The 19,309-nt window shown below is 39.8% G+C and overlaps 1 protein-coding gene across 1 annotated transcript; it reads right to left on the bottom strand.

The window, feature by feature from the left end:
• Positions 1–5,328: 5,328 nt before the first annotated feature.
• Positions 5,329–17,111, bottom strand: nuak2 (NUAK family, SNF1-like kinase, 2). Its single transcript, XM_037777588.1, has 6 exons — positions 16,404–17,111; positions 10,509–10,629; positions 9,854–10,005; positions 8,672–8,737; positions 7,187–7,439; positions 5,329–7,059 (listed from the first exon to the last, which is right to left on the bottom strand). Exons 1-6 carry the CDS (start codon positions 16,629–16,631, stop codon positions 6,002–6,004), a joined length of 1,878 nt encoding a protein of 625 aa, XP_037633516.1. The 5' UTR covers positions 16,632–17,111; the 3' UTR covers positions 5,329–6,001.
• Between the last annotated feature and the right edge of the window lie 2,198 nt (positions 17,112–19,309).

The following is a 19,309-nucleotide window of genomic DNA, read 5'->3' as shown; positions in this document are numbered from 1 at the left end:
TTGAAGAAAAGAAGACGAAGAAGAAGAAGAAAGGCACTTTATTGATCCCCGAGGGGAAATAAAAATGTTTCACTCTGTTATTATACACAGTACGTAGTACACACAGGCCCGAAATACACACACATGCACAAACAGGACCTATATACATGCATTAATAGAGAGATGTCAGAGCGAGTGGGCTGCCCCTGACAGGTGCCCCGAGCAGTTGGGGGTTTGGTGCCTTGCTCAAGGGCAAATGTGTGCCCAAAGTGGGCATGTCTGTAAAGGGGAGACTCATGGGTACCCATAGAACCTATTTTTATTCATATGTATCTTGAGGTCAGAGGTCAAAGAACCCCTTTGAAAATGCCCATGACAGTTTTCCCTCACCAAAATGTAGCCTAAATTAGGAGCATTATTTAGCTTCCCTGCCAACAAGCTACCATTGGTACCAATGGATTCATTCGGTTCTCTAGTTTCATATGATATCTGTAACTTTTAGCTGTAAGACTGAACCTGCTACAGCGTCTGAAAGACCGTAAAGTCGGTCGGGATCGCGGGTCTCAGAGGGTTAAGGACTATCAGTATGTCTAGAGTGGTCTCTGCACATTCTCTACTACTGTACATCTCGCAATAAACAATGTGGACAACACACAACTAATTGAACCACCACTGAGCTATAATATGGGGCTCTAATAAGTGTTCAGGCCGACCGGTCTCCAGGACCTGGTATCTCAAAGACATTGGATCATACCCAAATCAAATCACTGTTGAGGAAGTTTCCCTCAGATGATATAGATAGCTTTGTTTTAAGGGTTCATAATTGGTGGTGAACTGATTTAAACTTTAGAGGAATGTGTGTGTTTCAGCAGTGGGAGGTGGCAGTGGTTTCCAGGTTAGATTGGTGTCTGGCGTCTGTGGTACCCTCTGACTTCCTGGAGCCAGTTCTTCACGCTCTCCCCTTTGTTCAGACACACCACCTTCCTAACATGCGCAGGCATGTTCACTCCTACATTGCTCTGGCAGCCACTGGTAAGTTACATAACTGAATTACCAACACATGAAATGGGTTTTTTCCCCAAATGAAATACAGCAGAAGACAATATGTATCGGCACTGGATAAAAATATGTAAAAACACACGTTTTACCACATTATTTCCTTGTGTTAAATTATTTCTGTGCTCAATTGGAAAGCCATTTTATCACCCCATTGCAATAAAAGCAGCTATTTTAAATCCCTTGTAATTTAATCAATGATTCAAATTTTTTTTGTTAGTGAGCATTAAATGTAACAATGAAATTAAATGACTTTTCACGTGGTGAACAATGGACACAAAGCGGCCATAACTTTGATTGTGATGTGTCAGCAGTTCATTTTGGAGACAGGGAGCTGAGTTTGTGTAATCCTGTATTGTCCGCTGTGAAAGACCATCGTCCGACTATTCAGCTGGCTGATTTCCCACGAATCTCTGTGGTGCTGCCCGAGGCAACAGGTCACGGGGATACTGTTAGTCAGTGCTGTTTCAGACAGACATTACAGCCCATAAAGTTAAGACAATTCCAGGCTCCCGACATTGTAACTCATTCAAAAAGGTGTCTGAGTGTGGATCGAATGTCTGACTTTTTGTCTGAGCGTGTCTCCTGTCTGAAGCAATTAGGATATTGTATCATATTATCAGGTTTTGGGAAATGTCTGCTTTTGAGTACTTGCTTTTGTCCTTCAGGGGGTGTCTACAATGGTGGCATTCTTTTGATTGTTCACGTCTAGCCTTTACTGACTTTCTCACTGTTGCAATAGTCTAAAAGTACTTTAAAGGGTAACTTCTGTATTTTTCAACCTATTTTCCCATGTTTTTATGTCTAAGTGACTAATGGGGAAAACACTCTTTGAAATTGGCCCTGTATTGAGGGAGAACGCTGCAGCCGCCAGCTGCAAAACGAGCTGTAATGTAATCCTTTGGGGCAACCTGGTACAGTCAGTTTACGTCCACTAAAAGTGATTGTTTCTGCCACCGAAAGGCTCAGATTGTTATTATAAGTGTCTGACAACATTATGGAAAGGACCCTACAGAGAAATAAAACCTTTTTCTTACCTTTTGCTTAATCTGGTCTGTTTGTTATTGTGTGTCTCGTTCGGAGAAGTCTCGTTATGAAATGTTGTTCTTCCACATTGTTGAAATCATCTAACTATTCAGCCATGACATTGAAAATATTTTAGATAACACTAAGCTATGCTTTCTGTACTCCAACACAACAAACTGTGACAACACCGGTGTCCCGTGGCACTCCTCTCTCCACTCTTATTCACCTTTCCACCGTTGTCTTGCAGCAACAAGTCACATGACACAATGAAGCGAAAGGTAAGAAAAAGGTTTTATTTCTCTGTAGGGTCCTTTCCATAATGTTGTCAGACGCTTAGAATAACAATCTGAGCCTGTCAGTGGCAAAAACAAACACTTTTAGTGGACGTAAACGGTGCCAAGTTGCCCCAAATGATGACACTACAGCTCATTTAGTGGAGAAAATAGGGTCCAGGTTTAATACTACCTAAGTTATCCTTTAAGTGAACTACAAGTGGTCATCATATTTAGGAAGTACGGTACTAGTTGTGATTCTTTTCATTTTTAGAGTAAGTGATCTCCCTCTCTTATCGTCAGACTGCAGGTTTTCAGTGTTCTTGCCCTCCACTGTTGCATGTGCCTGCGTGAGCCTTGCCACGCGGAGGCTAAAGCTAGCGGACGCTGCCGTCTCCTCTGATTCGGTGATGACGTTTTTGGCCAACCTTTTGGTCATCGATCTGGTAAGGGTAATGTTTAACTGACATCTCTTTTGACTTTGCCCTATTGTCAACATTGACTGGCGTGTTTTTAGAAAGTGCCCTGTTTAAACAGTCTTGAGGAAAAAGTGAGCAGACCAACTGTTAGATGTATGTTAAGAAGAGCAACCATACACAAGGAGTATTGGTCCATAGACAAAGTCTGTCCATGACCCGCTGATGAACTTATGGTTGTTTTTCTTTCAATCTGACCCTAAACAGAGCTCTCTCCTCCTCTGCTATGACCAGCTAGGGAGTGTGTTGGAGCTCAGCCTGCCCTCTTGTTTCCAGGCTAGTGTTTGCACATCAGGAGCACACAGCTCAGAGATCAGCTACGCCCCTGCTGACTTTCAGGATGTTGTATTGACACCAGTATCATCACCCCAGGAAACCAAGCTAAAACACTCCTCCCTGACATGAACGTCTAAAGGAATAGTAAATTAACCATGACATGACACACCCTAAATACCAGGTGAAATATGTCTAAACGCCATTTCTCCTTAATCTTGATTGTTCTTTGCAAGTTGATTGTTTTGGAGATCCCTCTGCGATGTATAAAGCTATTGCCGTTTGAGATTTGCTATAAATGTCCATCCTGTTGCTGCTAGTTTTTTTAAAAGTATTTTGCAATTGCTAAAGCAGCTTTGAAAGATAGAATATGATTCATGAAACATTAACTTTTTTTGTGATATTATTGACAATTGGATTAACCATGAATCCTAATAGCAATGTTATATGGTTTGCACATTTTAAATGTAATATATTCTAGTCATATGTATTTAACATTTATCTGGATTCATTGAAAATGTAATATTAACTTTATATCTGGACAGTTTTAATAAGTTTGAATAGATGTTTCTGCATGGTTTCAACACAGTAATGAATTCTCCTGTGGCTATAAATTAAATACTGTTAAAGGACATAAAACATTTGTTAGTAGGTCACTAACAACACGAGCCGGCACTTGAGTTCTCTGATGTTTTTATTAATTTCCTCATCCCGGTCATAACAGCACGGCAGATCACACAGTCATAAATGATAAACCCAGTAACTTTGGCAAACAAGTTTTTTGTTGCAGTTAAAAAAAAAAAAATATTAACAGAGCCTGCATACCTGCAACTTCTGGGGGAGAGAAAACCAGTGATGAAATGCCCAAAATAACACTTTATATTGTACACAAAAATGAAACGGATACCATTTTAGACCCGTCTTCCTCTGTGTCACACTTAAATAATAAATGATCAGATGTCTGTGACAGATTAGAAATGAATGACAAGAACTTCCAGTTGAAATTAGGCTTTAAATTCCTGATGAGCCTCATAGTGTGGCAAGAAAATAACCATAAATAACAAAAAAATACAGTTTTTCCCATTCCAGTTTCTGAACAACAGCATAGTCTGGCAGCCTCTGGGTACTGCTTTGTGCAACTTTTATTACAAGAACTCAATACTTCAGTGACGGCTGATAAATAAGTTGTATGGTTATCGGGTTTTGATGGTCTGAGAAAGTGCAGTTCCAGTCGCTGGCTCTAATTTAATGCCAGTATGCCAATCCAATTAAGTAACTCCAGTGTGCAGCATGACATTTCATACAGAAACAAACATATACTAATGTACATTTCTCTTGATTGCCAGGCAGTATTTCATAAAGCAGGATAGGAACCAGATAGCAGATATCTGGTCAAACTTAATGATCATCATCAGCATACATAATTCTTGATTTTACTTTTAAACCTGGTATATAAGTTTTGCTTTACCGTTTTTTTTAACAGTTAAATGGCTGAACTTCTAATCCGGCTTTATGAAATACTGTACCACCTCAGGTGTCTAGATATTTTAAATTAAAAAAAAGTTCAATACACCTGAGCTCCATGACTGATCTTGAAAATTCAGTTGAAAGGTCACACATTTAAGGTTTTTCCATACACATGCTGGCCTTGTTTGACTTGGTTTTCGCTTGTTTAAGGGGGGTTGAAGGAGGATCGTCGGTCATGGCAAGAAGGTAATGCAAATTGCGAGATGGTTAAGGTTAGGCATTGACCTTGAATAGTTTTGGGTTAGGATAGGACGTCGGGCAGCAGGCTCAGCACAACTCGTTGCACTAAAACTGGTAATGGAAACGCAAGTCAGCGTGACTCCGGCCAAAATTGTCCAATGGAAAAGCCTTAATTATACACAGCATACAGTACATAGCTGGAGCTCATTATTCATTTTCAAAACAAGCGTCACTGTTTTTCCAAATTTTAATTTGCGACCTTCATGGAACCTTAATGAGCCCCACCTATACTGTGAAACTGGCCCCTGCACACATAGAGCGAATACCTGCTCACTTGTAGCAACGCCGGCTTTGGAGCAAAAGCAGGTTCTACTGGTTACGCCCGATGTGAATCATAGGTCATGATTATTATTCAAGTCATTATCCAAAACTTAGAATGAGTCATTTCAAGAGAATAAAAACAACAATTTAAAAAAAACATAAAAACAAAAACACTCTTTGAGAGCTGAAGTCCCAGTTACAAACAAACATCCTCTTGGCACTTTTTGCTGGTGCGTTTAATGAAGATAAACTAAAAAAAGTCCAATGACATTAGCATATTTACTCTTTGGTATCCATGAAATGTTATTTTTCCCACATCCTAAAGCACAGTAAAAGCTGTAGTATACCCATCCTAACAATGAACCTGTTATTGCTGTTATCCTAGATAAACTATAGATGATCAGCTATCCCACTGCTGGAATGCAGACGAGCTGTTAAGTCATAAACACTTTATCAAACTGTCGACAATAAAAGACACCGACTTGTTGGCTTAAGCATTATTCAAACAATAGTCCTATTGTGACTGTAAATGTCACTTTCTTAGTTTATTGTCACTGAGTAAAATGTTCAACAATAGTAGTCAATGTCAAATAGTACATTGAAGACCAGTGTTTTGGTTTGAGGTTTGACTTTTTGCCTTAACTACACTTTTAATAGTAAGTTCTCATGTTGAAAACAGGTTTATCAATCACCATCTAAAATATAATCTGATGTTTAACAAGAAGCCTCCTGCCTTTTTGGTACTGTGCAGTTCCTGAAGTTAGCCGACAATGATCATCACTACAGTGTGCTGGTAATTTCACTTAATGCACTTTGGCTCTCATGTCTTCAGTTAAAAATCTGGAATGAAAAACAAGTCTTTAGTCAGTGTCCTTCATTAATTACGGGTCTTCAGCTTTCTGCAGAGCCTCGTATAACCAGAGCCTGTTTGTAAGCTTCTGTTACGTTATCACAGTCTGTGATTGAAAAGGCACTGTCAGCCGCTCCAGACCTGTAGCAGTTCCAGGTCCTCAGCGACCCGTCCCCAAGGATCCCGTCTTCTTCGATGTCCAGCAGGTTGTCGGCAGACACGCTTCCTCTCATGTTAGCCTTGGCTGGTTTATTCATTTGTGTTGGAGCGCCCACACGGTCTGGCAGATCCAGCTGGTCAAAGGATTCAGATGACAGTATGCTGTCCTCGCTGATGGCCCCGCTCGGTCTCGACCTGACGCCTTCGCGAGGTAAAGAAGCTGCTAGCTGGTCCAAGGAGCCAAACTCCTGCAGCCCACCCGAGGAGAACTTTCCATTGCGCTTCAAGATGCCTTTCCTATGGGTTGGTGCTGAAGGGCACTCTTTAGTTTGTGGTGGCCAGCCAGAGTCACTGTTCTCGGGAGAAGAGGAGTAGTACCCCGACTCTTGCTCTGTGGGCTTCTTTAGGATACCTTTGCGAGGCAGCGGTGCAGCTGAAGGAGCATTAACTGGTGCAGACGAACCCAAAATGTTCTGTGGCTCTACTGAAGCTACCGCAGGGGTTTCAGTCATTGCCTTCTGTTTCACACTGTTGCGCCTCTTTAAAATACCCTTAGAGGGGCGACTGTCTGTGCTCACTTCATGAGTGGTCTGGGAGACGTTGTTTTCCTTTCGTGACCTTCGTAGAGATCGCTGCCGGACTACATCTCCTCCACCTCCACTGCCTTGTGAGCGGAGCAGGCAGCGCATCTTGGAGCCGTTCTCCAGTAGAGGCCTGGATGTACGACGCAGCCAGCTAGCAACACTAGCCAGCCCAGCAGGGTGTGATGTCGACGGAGAGGCTGGTGAAGCGGTCTGCTCCACTACTGGACTGCTCTTTGTCTCGGCCAGTAACGGCTGCTGGTAGCCCCAGTTGAGCCACCAGTGTCCTGCAATCTCCTCTATTGTGGCTCTGCGCTCAGGATTTACCATCAGCATCCAACGGATAAGCCCACATGCATCTGAGAGAACGCAATGGAGAACAAAAACATGTTCATTTTTGTGTTCAACTGCAACAATATTATAAAGTAAATCAAAGTATACACACCAACCTAATGTTTCAAAGAAAAGTTGAGCGGAAAGACTCACCAGACGGGTTCTTGGGTTTATGGTAGTTTCCGGTGCTTATCTGTTGGACCAATGCCTTGTGGTTGTTTCCATCAAATGGCATGGTGCCATGAACCACCGTGTACAACAGCACACCAAGAGACCAAGTGTCCACCTCTGGCCCGCGGTATGGCCGTCCGTTGACAATCTCTGGGGAAGCGTACAGAGGGCTGCCGCAGAATGTTTGAAGAAACTCATCCCCATGGTAGAGGTTGGACAGCCCGAAGTCTGCGATCTGCAAGAGAAAGAAGTAGACGTCAAGTTGAGTAACAGTCAGATCTGTTGTATGCATCATCATCAGATTACCGTAAAGAAGAACTAAAGATTCCATGATGCATCACTATAAGTCATTGATTATTCATAACACGTACTCATCTGATCTTAAAGATTGAATGGTGAATCACTGTGACCTCACAAGAACTTGTGCAAGAACTAATAAATCTGTCAAATATTACACATGTTCATTTTTGTGTCTCTGCGCCGGTAACAGCCGTGGTTCAAGACATTATGTTTTCGGGTTGTCCATCCGTCCGTCCGTCTGTTCCATTCTCGTGAACACAATACCTAAGGAACGCCTGGAGGGAATTTCTTCAAATTTGGCGCAATTTTCCACTTGGACTCAAGATGAACTGATTACATTTTGGTGGTCAAAGGTCACTGTGACCTCACGTCTGTTCCATTCTCAAGAAAGCAATATCTCAGGAATGCCTGGAGGGAATTGTATTACATCTGGCACAGACATTCACTTGGACTCAAGGATGAATTGATTAGAATTTGGTGGTCAAATTATGACAATTTCAAATGTCTAATAGGACAAAATGATGAAGTGATGATAACCACCATCTGCAAACCTTACAAAAATGAAATGCCCTAAAACTGCAGACTTTTATGTGGGGCTGTTGCAATAACTGCAATATTGCAATACCGAGCTATTCACAAGCCAACCGCAGGGAACGGCAAGCAACCGACACAACTGCTATGTCCCTTTGCAAGGCCCTTTATAAAGCCCCTTTGTCAATAAGCGGAGTGCCGCTTATTTACACTACGCTACAAACGCCAGCAGCATGACGCGGCACTGAGCGTCTATTCTGCGCTGAGTGCTGCATGTTTGGTGTTTTTATCTGGTCGCCGAGAGTTGAAAAATGTTCAACTTTAAGTAAAACACTGCATTCGCCACAGTCAGTACTCCACCTTGTGCCGACATTTTTACTGCGGTCATCTTTGTCATTTAAAAAGCAACAATATACCAAATAATAGCCTAACGATAAAGCTTATTTATATTGCACTAATATCAGGATAAATTAAGTAATTTGCAAAAAAAAAAGGGAGCATTAATATCACATATCGCGCTGCTAAGCCAATCATTATCACCGCAGGGGTAATTCCTTCACTGCGACAGCCCTACTTTTATGCCCATGAGCCCTGTGTGTGAATGTGTGTGTGTTGGAACATGTCCCATATGCATACCTTCACATTGCCGTTGCCATCTAGTAAAATATTCTCCAGTTTCAGGTCCCGGTGTACTATTCCATTCTAAGAGGGGACAAAAAAAAAAAAGTTTTTTACATAACAATAATTTTAACAATGACAATGTCTCCACCCGGGCCATGACACATCAGTTTACTGGAGGTTGTCTATATTATATAAAAGGATTAGTCTTTACTGGGTCAGAACACATTCTTTTCTGAGTGAAGATTTTTTTTTCTGGAACGTCAGCTATGCCTCATTGTCCTCCACTCAGTAGGGGGGCATGCCTTCGACTCGAGCACAGTTTGAATGTGTTTTGCTTTCAAACATGCACATCAACTACTTCTTACGTGTGGACACTGCTTGTAGCAACACATGCATTGTTTGTAGGTTGTATAACGTTATGTGTCATTCATTTATTATTGAGATGCAGTCATGAAGAAACCGTTGCGTGCTGTTCTTTAGAATTCATCACTGTACCATACATAACCGAATAAGTGTTCAGATGGCCTTTTCCTGACTAGTTTGAACGTGGAAAATTAAATATTTAACAAGACATATGCACTCAATAAAAGGGAAATAAAACAGATGGTTAACACAGAACATGACAGGGCAATTCACTCTTTAAACACTGTACAGCAAACATTTAGACAGGCTCTGCAAAGGGCTGAACAGCTACACTAAAATATAGTGTGCTGTAAATGTTGGTAATTACACAGCAACAACTGATTGTGTGTGTGTGTGTGTGTGTGTGTGTGTGTGTGTGTGTGTGTGTGTAGAGCCCTTCTGTTCCATCACACCCTCATTAAGAGTGTGTGTGTTGGGACGGCTGGCCTTTAGCCCTGACGCTGGCTCTCTAAAGACCAACTGTTCATTTCCCCCTGCATCGTGCTCACAGCCTCCCTGTTCAGATCAACAGGCTCACAGTGAATAATGCCCATTATGTAACTTTGGGGGTGCCAGTGCCCTGGAAAAAAAACAACAGCGAGCGGAGCAGCTAGTCTGAGTGGAGCTCTGCGTCATTAGCTTTGACGTAGCAGCCATGCGTGAAGAGGGCTGAGATACTCTACCATAGCTACAACTCTTGTTTTATTCACAACTTATGAATGCACACATACTGATAAGTTCCCCATGATTATATTTACTGTATGTTCTGTATGAAAGCATTGGATTGAGCCTTACCTGATGGCAGTAGTGCACAGCTGAGACTATCTGTCTGAAGAAGTGCCTGGCGTCCCGTTCAGAGATGTTGCTCTTGTCACAGATGTAGTCGTACAGGTCCCCTCGGCTGGCGTACTCCATCACAATCACAATTTTGTCCTTGTTCTCAAATACTGAAAGATGAAAAAAAAAAAAATCCTTTTATTAAAAGGTTTCATATCAAAACTCAAATGGAAGTGAAAATAAGATGATCTGGACTGTGCACAGCCTTTTACAGTATAACACATTGTATAACTTGTCTGCATTGATTAGGATAAATGGGGCCCCGTGGTGAATATATTGCAAACAAACATGCACTGAGGTGGACAAACACTGAGCGATGACCATCTCATCAGGCGTGAGGGGGCACTGGAAGACACAAGGCTCTGCACATTATCCTGCAGCGCTGACAGGGTACGACGGGGCATCGGCGCTTATGTAACATGTAGCATCGGCTTTCAGCACAAAAGACTTGCGTGACCAAACTCTGAATCTCAAACAGAGACTGATTGAGAGATGCCCTTTTTCCAGGTATCACGTTTCACGCCTCATGTAGGAGATTCATGAAACACACACACACACACACACACACACACACACACACACACACACAAGCACAACATTTTGAATACTGCACCTTCATAAATGGTGATGATGTGCGGATGGCAGAGTGAGGACATGATCTCGATCTCTCTCCGAATATGAACCAGGTCTTGTTCATCCTTTATCTTCTCCTTTCTGATCGACTTTATGGCAACCTTAAAAAAAGAAAAATAATATTTGACTTTTAGAGAAACATGTATTTTACTCTACATAATTAATAGAAAAGGGAGATCCAAGTGAGAGTGGGTATCGGCTGATACAGAGCACCGATCTGATACCAGGGTTTAATTAATAAGCTGTATGCCTCGCTGTGAAGAAGTGACTGGGATCATTCTTTTATGTGTAAGGCAACATCAGGTTTGACTTAAACATCACTTTTCCTTACTTTGTAAAAACAAAATGTAACAAATAAATACATAGATATAAATTTAGTGAATCGTACACCAACAACTTGGCAAAAAAAAATCTTAAAAATTAACAGGAATTGGTCAAACAAGTTGGTCAAAACTTAAACAGGAATTCAAATTCTAGTATATAACGTATTATAGTATATAAACATAGAATTGAATTGAATAGGTCGGGCCCCATTGTCACCGATATCTGATTCAGCTATCTGAGTCAGTATCGGCCCGATATCCGATCCAGTATCGGTGCATCCCTATCAAATAGTTCCTTTAAAGCGAGAGTGTATCGTTTAATGAACAGAGCCACTGTAGTCACAAGTGAAAAATTGCAGGACAATGGTAAATATTAAAACTCAGTGCAACAGGAGAATGAGTTGAGATGAGTCTTTATAAGTCAGTAAACCAACTCTATATCGTCAGTAATATTTATTTTCCACAGTTTGCCAACATTAGCCACCATAAGCTACTGGTCATATACCAGACCAAGTAAGGCTGTAGCAGCAAAAAAAACAAAAACCTTATTGTGTTGAACTCAGTAAGGGTGTGTTTTATTTTCTTATGAATTCACCTTTTTATTTGTAAAGGACAAGAATGTGCTTATTGTTTCAAGAGTTACGTAATCTCGCTTTCATGACAAAGAAAACATGAATACAATGGTGAGCAGCTGCACTGCTGTTGCAATGACAGGTCAATAAATGAATATACTGCCTAGATTAGGCCTGTCTGTTTAGTGGAACAAGGTAAGAAAACATTAACAAATAAGTTAATTGCCTTCCATCTGAAGCTTGTCAACCTCTGAGAGGAACAAATGGGCAGTGAACTGAAAACTCTGCCTCGTGGAGGGAACGCCGGGTCAAGTATTGTCTGCTGTAAAGACATCTATTGTCAACTGTAAAGAAATCTATTGTCTGCTGTAAAGAACTGTCTGCTGTTATGTCTGCGAGACTCGTAGAGTAAGGACATTTAAATCTGAATAGTATCTGTTGGGGACCTTTCACATACAGGCTTTGGACAAGTCTGTATTCATGTCTTTATGTTGCGTTTGTCTATTTGAGGGTCAGATGCCTGAGATTCCTCTGTGCACTGAGTGCGTCATAAATCTGCCCCAATGTTGAAGGGTCTCATGAGGCACCAGATGGGCCCTAGTTGTGTTGGTGGGGTGTCCTTGTTTCCTCTCCTTTCTAAGCCCCGAGGCTACAGACACAGGGGAAGTGAGTAAAGCAGCGACTTGTCATATCAGTTCAACACACAACTCTCTCCCGTCATGAGTCACTGTCTGGCATAGATGCTACTCCGGGTCAGCGCGGTATCCACACCACACAGACCTTTTTCCTGATTCTGGGAACTGTGGCTTCCTGCGTTTGTTTGCATAGCCGTCAGACGGGCTGAACTCACACTCATGATGAGTTCACACCCCGGTGCGGTTATCTGTGTGTGTGTGTGTATGGTCTGTTTTACTGTCAGTTTGTTCCACGCAATACGCACCGAGGTTGAAATATTTGATATTTAACACCACTTTCAGGTGTTACTTTTGCATAGCTACCTGAACCTACTGACGAAGCTAACGTTAGTTTGCTGATATGTGACCCGTTTCAAGTTGAATGGATGGACTTTCTCGCTAGATTTAGGGACTTTTGGAGCTTTTTGGAGCTAGTTAGCAGCTAGTGCTGCCAGCTAATTTCATTGGAAAAAGTTGGCAACACTGGGCTCGGATTTTTGGTTGGATCATTTTTTAAATTTTGTGTACTTTTGCTACTTTCTCAAAATCACCGACCCTACCTTTAAGTAAAAATTTTTAGCAAAAGTGCCAAACATTTCCTAGTTCCAGGTTTTCACTTGAGTACTTTCTGCTTTTCTTTGCCTTTGAGATAGTAAATTTAATATCTTTCAGCTTCAAATTTGTGTTTTTTTTGGACATTTTATAGACCAAAATATTTGATAATAAAGATAATCGATGGTTGCAGCCTTACTACTGATCTTTCCTGGCAACCGATTTACACTTTACTCAAATCTTTACTCACTAAGACATTTCTCAAGTTTTAATGGTGCAGGTGCAACCAACTTTAGTAAATTACTAGTTTGAAACTCGCTAGTTGCTATTAAAAACTTAGGAAGGACTTTCCCCACAAACTTAGTAATGGCTCTATGATATACATATGCGCTATGGATAGCTGGTGCAACACATACACAATACATGTCATGCACCACCGAGTGTGAGGTCTATCCATACTATTTCTATGGGTCTGTGAAACCCCCCACCTAAATGGGTTATGTAACCAAACATTTGAATGTAGATAATGGGAACAGCTGTAGTGCCACAACACACATGCGATGAGGCCATCCTTTGTGTCACGTCATTCCCCCCGTGTCAAATTACATATCTTTGTCCATTGTGTTGTCAATACTAAAAAGGTAGGTAGATAAAAACAAAGCAAATGAATGTTTCTCCTGTTTCCATTTTGCTAACTGCTGTTTGAGCCGTACTGAATTCAAAACATACATTTGGGCTAATCAGTATTTTGACATTTGAACATGGGTTTGAAGCGTGACGACCAGGAAGCTGCCCGCAGGGACAAATTTCAGACACCAACTCATATCCTATAAAAGCAAAGTGCGGCAGCAGCATGTCGTGACAGACAGTGTAGGAGGGAGTAGAGATCGCTGTGCAGACAAGGGTGAACTTGTATCACTACCTGTTTACTGCAGGTACAGAGGGGGAATTCCTGACTTTTACTTCCTTGACTTACAAGCGCTTTCACTCATAACAACTATGATCTCTTAACAAAGAGCATCTCCGATAAAAATAACTCGGCTGCTGAGTCAGACCAACTGGTGAGGCAGTTCACGTCTAGGTCGAGTATCTGTGTTTTTGTTATTTAGATGAGTCATTATATCTGAAGGTATCTGCCTGCATCTAAATGTTGGATTACGCTATGGAAACAAACCAAACAAAAGATCTAGCAGAATGCTAATAATCAAGTGTAGAACACAGTTTGTTATGTACACAAACAAAACCTCAGTTGCCAGTTTATTAGGTGAGACTCGGTAAACCGAATGCCTTCTAATACGAGAGCCCTGCAGGAAACCTTCATGAAGGTCATAGTGTTTCGTTTTCATTGAAACTGCTTTAGAAAGTGTTGATTCTACTTTATGACCATTTTATTGGCTGTAGTTTGTGGTGCAGTTACATTTTACTGCATCATAGTCAGGTGTTTAGTCTACCATCATTCATATAGACTGGTACATCATCCATTTGTGGATATTTAAGGATATAAATTAATGCAAATTAATTTTAACGCCACTAATTTCTTTAACGCAATCGATCTTTCAGAAGTTGTAGTGGGCTCACTTTAAAGCTGGAGTGAAGACACTGGCATCATATGAAACTAGAAAACCTAAGGAATGTCATACTAGCTTGTCGTGAAGGAGGTTAAATAAAGCTCCAAACCTGCGCTAATTTTGACGTGGAAAAACTGCCATGGTCATTTTCAAAGGGGTCCCTTGACCTCTGACCTCAAGATATGTGAATGTAAATGGGTTCTATGGGTACCCACGAGTCTCCCCTTCACAGACATGCCCACTTTATGATAATCACATGCAGTTTGGGGCAAGTCATAGTCAAGTCAGCACACTGACACACTGACAGCTGTTGTTGCCTGTTGGGTTTCAGTTTGCCATGTTATGATTTTAGCATATTTTTTTTTGCTAAATGCAGTACCTGTGAGGGTTTTGATAAAAGTATTAAATACTTGACAAATCTCTCTTTAAGGTACATTTTGAACAGATAATTTTTTTTTATTAATTTGGGATTAATCGTGATCAACTATGGACAATCATACGATTAAATATTTTAATCGCTTGACAGCCCTTAAAAAAACATTCTTATTAGGTTACACCAGAGAAATATCATCTTTCAACTAAAGACATTTCCATTTGTTTGCCAGCTCCTCTGTGTTCCTTTTAAAAGGTTTATCTCTGTCCAGTGTGTTTTAAATACCACCCATTTCCTCTTCAGTCACTCCACCTGAAAGACCAGTTGAAGTTTCCCCCTCTCCCTTTCCCCTCAGAAAGAAAGTTACCTAACTTTCCTGTTTAAAACTTCCAGCTGAGATAAAAGTCCCTCAGTCTTTCCAACGAAACGCCTTTCCTTTATTCTCTTTATGCCAATAGGAGGCGTCATGTGGGGTGACGGTGAGATATTTTGGCTTCAGCCTTTGTAGGATGATCTCACACTATTTAGTTGTCAAATGACCTACTTTAATACACCAAAAACAACTTGTGAAGGTATTAGGTGTGCCTCAGACACAGGGACGGCTATGTGATAACTGGTATAACCACACGCCATCCTATTTTAGTCCTGTGATAATCTTGCACATGTGGAATTTGCACATTGTTTTACTGCCTCATTTAATTTGATTTTAAAGAAAAATTGTAACTTGCATACTTTTCTAATATTTAGTATGTCACTGCACACTTTGCTATTGTATATTTAGTATGTTATTGTTATTCTATGTTCATTATTTAGTTGTAGTAGTCTGGTATATTTAACTTTATAGACTGCACATATGTACATACTACATTTATTTATTGACGGACTGTACACACTATGTTCACCCATTCACTCTGTTTCTTTTATATCTCTATTATTGTTTTTATAATTGTTGTATACCTTTACCTCTCCTGTGATTCACTCTGTTTGCTGATGTTGCTGCTTTGACACCTGAATTTCCCTCTGGGGATTAATGAAGGTTCACATCTTATATTATCTTATTTATAGTGTATTCTAATATATTCTTTATATTGTGTATACTATAGATATTATCTCTAGTGTTGATATGTATATTTATTGTATATTTACTGTTCCTGTACATTGTCTAGATAACCTGCTGCTGTAGCACAATAATATCCCAATTTGGGATCAGTAAAGTACATCTATCTATCTATAATTATGAGTGTTATGTATCATTTTAATTTAGTTTACACAGATGACTGACAGAGTAATTTCCAACCCTATTAGCAATAAGAGGGTTAACCACACGTTTTGTAACCCACTGACACAGTTGGCGAGAATAAAATGCTATAATAGATTATTATTTGTGGGTTGTAATACACAAGTATTTTTATTTTATTTTTAAAACAGCTTGTTCAGTGATGTTATCAAAATGCACACAGTGTTCAGAGCAACCCCCACTAAAACAAACACTGAAGCAAACTTAAGCTGTCAACTCACAAAGACCTGCACACTGATCTATTTTAATAAAGTAATATGGTTCACCATTGTTAAGTAAAAGTATTAACAGGGAGAACTTGAAGTTGTATAGTAAATATACCCCCTTAATTAAAATGTAGAGTACCTGTGTGTGCAGGCAGCACTAATAATAGCTCTCTATCTCTAAACAACAGGTGGCTGATAGCACAGTAGAGCAAACACACAGCTTACTGTCTGTACATGTGGCTCTCATGTGCACATATGGCTCACATATAATGGTGATAAAATAAAGGTTAATAATATGATCAGTCCTTACCAGTCTACCGGATCTCTCCTTGGCCTTCTTCACTTTGCCATAGGTCCCTTTGCCCAGGGTCTCCAGGAACTCGTACCTGTGCTTCAGGTTGTGTTTGTGGTGGTGTCTCTTCACGGCTTGTCTCTTCACGGTGGTCACCTGGGAGGACGGAGCTTTTTCTCCCGGTGAAGCTGCACCTACAGACGGCCTGCGGTGTGACGAGAGCCGGGCAACATTTAAGCCCTCCATCCAGACTCAGCGGTGGTGTCTTTATGGAGGGTTTTTAAAGTTCATTCCTCCAGGCAGAGCTCTGTCGTTGTTGGAGCAAGTTGCTCCCAAAAGATGCTCAAGTATAATTCAGATAAAAGTCTGAATATGAACTCCAGATTTCTCCAACTATAGATGTTGAACAGAAAGCTGAAGTGTGTTGTCTTGTCTCCTCCTCTGTAGCAGCAGCAGGTACACAGAACAGCAGCGTGCAGCAGCAGGCAGCCGGACACGTCTAATAGTGGAGGGGGGCGGGGTCAGCTACACAGAGGAGCGCTTCATCTGTTCACCAGGCGGTGCCGGGAGGTGTAAAATCATAGATTGAAATATGAGGACATTTGGAAGGAGTTTCCCCAAAACGCCCTTCTTTTGTTTCATTTTTCTTTTTTTTCTACATGTATTTTTATTTTTATTTTTATTATTTATTTGATCTTATTTCACATGAAAAGCACCCCATGTTCTATTTGTGTGTTCTATAATTTCATTGTAAAAAGTGGAAAAGTTGGTTCACTTCATATTTGTATCTATTTAAGTATGTTTATGAGTAAAACCAAATAAAGGAAAAACAAAATGAAAAAAAAAAAAATCATAGATTGAGGGGCAGTTTGTTTGTTACTTTCTTCCTGTTACTTTCTTGGTAATTCAAGATTCAAGATTCAAGACTCAAGCTCTTTATCGTCATTGTGTAGTACCACAAAATTAGATTGTGACAATCCCATAGGTGCTAATGAAAAGATAATACAATAAGAAAAAAAAGATAGTGCAATATAAATATAAAAACAAATAAAAGATAATACAATAAAAAAAGAGATAGTGCAATTTTAATATAAAAAAAATATAAAAGATAATACAATATAAAATATAAAATTACAATATGTATATTGATGAGATGACAGTTTTGCCAGATTACTGCACAAAGTGTCCGTCAGATAATTATATAATTATTGCACAGAGTGAGCAGCATATGTTATTGCACATATACGTAACAGTAGATTTACAGTATTTACATTACACAAAAGTGACAATAATGTGTCTTTTTTCATTATGATTTCAAACCTCTAAACCAAACCCGCATTTGAGTTCAATGGTGCTTCACAGTTTATTAGTAGCAGTTGACTGCCACATTAATAGCAGTAGTAGTATAAGGCGGATAGCTTTAGTAGTAGTAAGTAGTAGTAGTGGTGGTGGTAAGCCAAATTATTATTTTTTTAATTTTTTTTATTGAACAAATTCAAATTTACAAACAACATGGCTCATAGATCATTGCATTAGAGTAAAATGACAAGGTGCATACAGAGCAAGATCAGATAAAACATGTAAAATTATACATGAAAATAATAATAAATGAAATTAAGGGCTAGGGCTGTACCTGTAATTCATATTCTTCTATTATGCTAAGAAGTTTCAAAGCATTTTTGTTTTTTCATGACTTTAAGGGCTTTTATGTAAGAAAGAAACTCAGAATGAAACACATTAAACCTATTGGTTTCACTTTCATATACTAGGATTTGTGCAGTAGTATAAGGCGGATTGCTGTAGTAGTAGTACTTATAGCCTAATAGAAGGCTAGTAGTAGTAGTAGTAGTAATAGTGGTGGTGGTGGTAAGCCAAATAAGAACACAATTAAATGCAGATCACAGTTTTTGTGTGACTACTCACACAATCGGTGTGCACTGACATCTTCAACAAGCGCACCACAAATATAACCAGTGCTGTTCTGTAGTTTAGTCCACTCATGTCCTGTACTAGATAAAGATCTGAGCTACTTGTACTTTACTTTTACTTTCTATACTCTTTCATGCTAGTTTCTACTTCTACTCCAGCTTTGTAGTTACTAGTTACTTTTACAGGTTGACAGTGATAACAATACAATATATAATAGTATAACATTCACAAGGACAATTAATGTGCATTCTAAGTAAATTTTGCTTAGGCACTCAATGCATAACAGAGTATTTTTACATTGCAGTATTGTTACTTTTGCATAAGTAAAGGATCCACCGCTATACTGTAATTATAACACTAAACTGAATAGGAGACAACTATACTACTGAGATATACTAATATTAACGTGTTGATCATTTTGACATTATTAATTTATTTACTGGTTATTGAACGTTTGACACACTTTAATGATGTGCAATTACTGCTGCCTTTTTCCTGAATTATCTACTTGAAAAAAACAAAAACAAAAATATTAATGAATTTTAATGCTTCCTTTTCCAACCACCTACAGGACTAAGAGCACCTGGAATAACAGCTTCAGTTGCATGCAATGACTGCAGTCCTTCACAGAGATAATTGGTATCATCATGTGAAAATACTTATTAGTTTTTATAGTTTACACAGAAGACCAACACCCTGTTAACAATAATAATTAATAATAATAACGATAATTAGCCATGTTTTATAATCCATTGATGAAGTTGGTTAGAATAAAATGCTTAAATTATTACATATACTATGGGTTGCAGAGAAAATGCATTTCAAATCCTAGCTGACTTCATGGAGCTAGAATATGTATGTTCAACCATTTGGTCAACTTGACCTAGTTAGACAGTCTGGACTAAGTGAACTGAGAGAAATAATTTATAGGAAAGAGCACGAGGTTGGATTAGTGGTGTCAGTACAGGTATAGGCCACTAGTGGTCAGCATGCAG

The sequence above is a fragment of the Sebastes umbrosus genome, chromosome 1 (genome assembly GCF_015220745.1).
Source record: "Sebastes umbrosus isolate fSebUmb1 chromosome 1, fSebUmb1.pri, whole genome shotgun sequence".
Classification (NCBI taxonomy): domain Eukaryota; kingdom Metazoa; phylum Chordata; class Actinopteri; order Perciformes; family Sebastidae; genus Sebastes; species Sebastes umbrosus.
The sequence above is the reverse complement of the archived record's forward strand: the minus strand, read 5'-3'. Positions and strand labels throughout refer to the sequence as shown.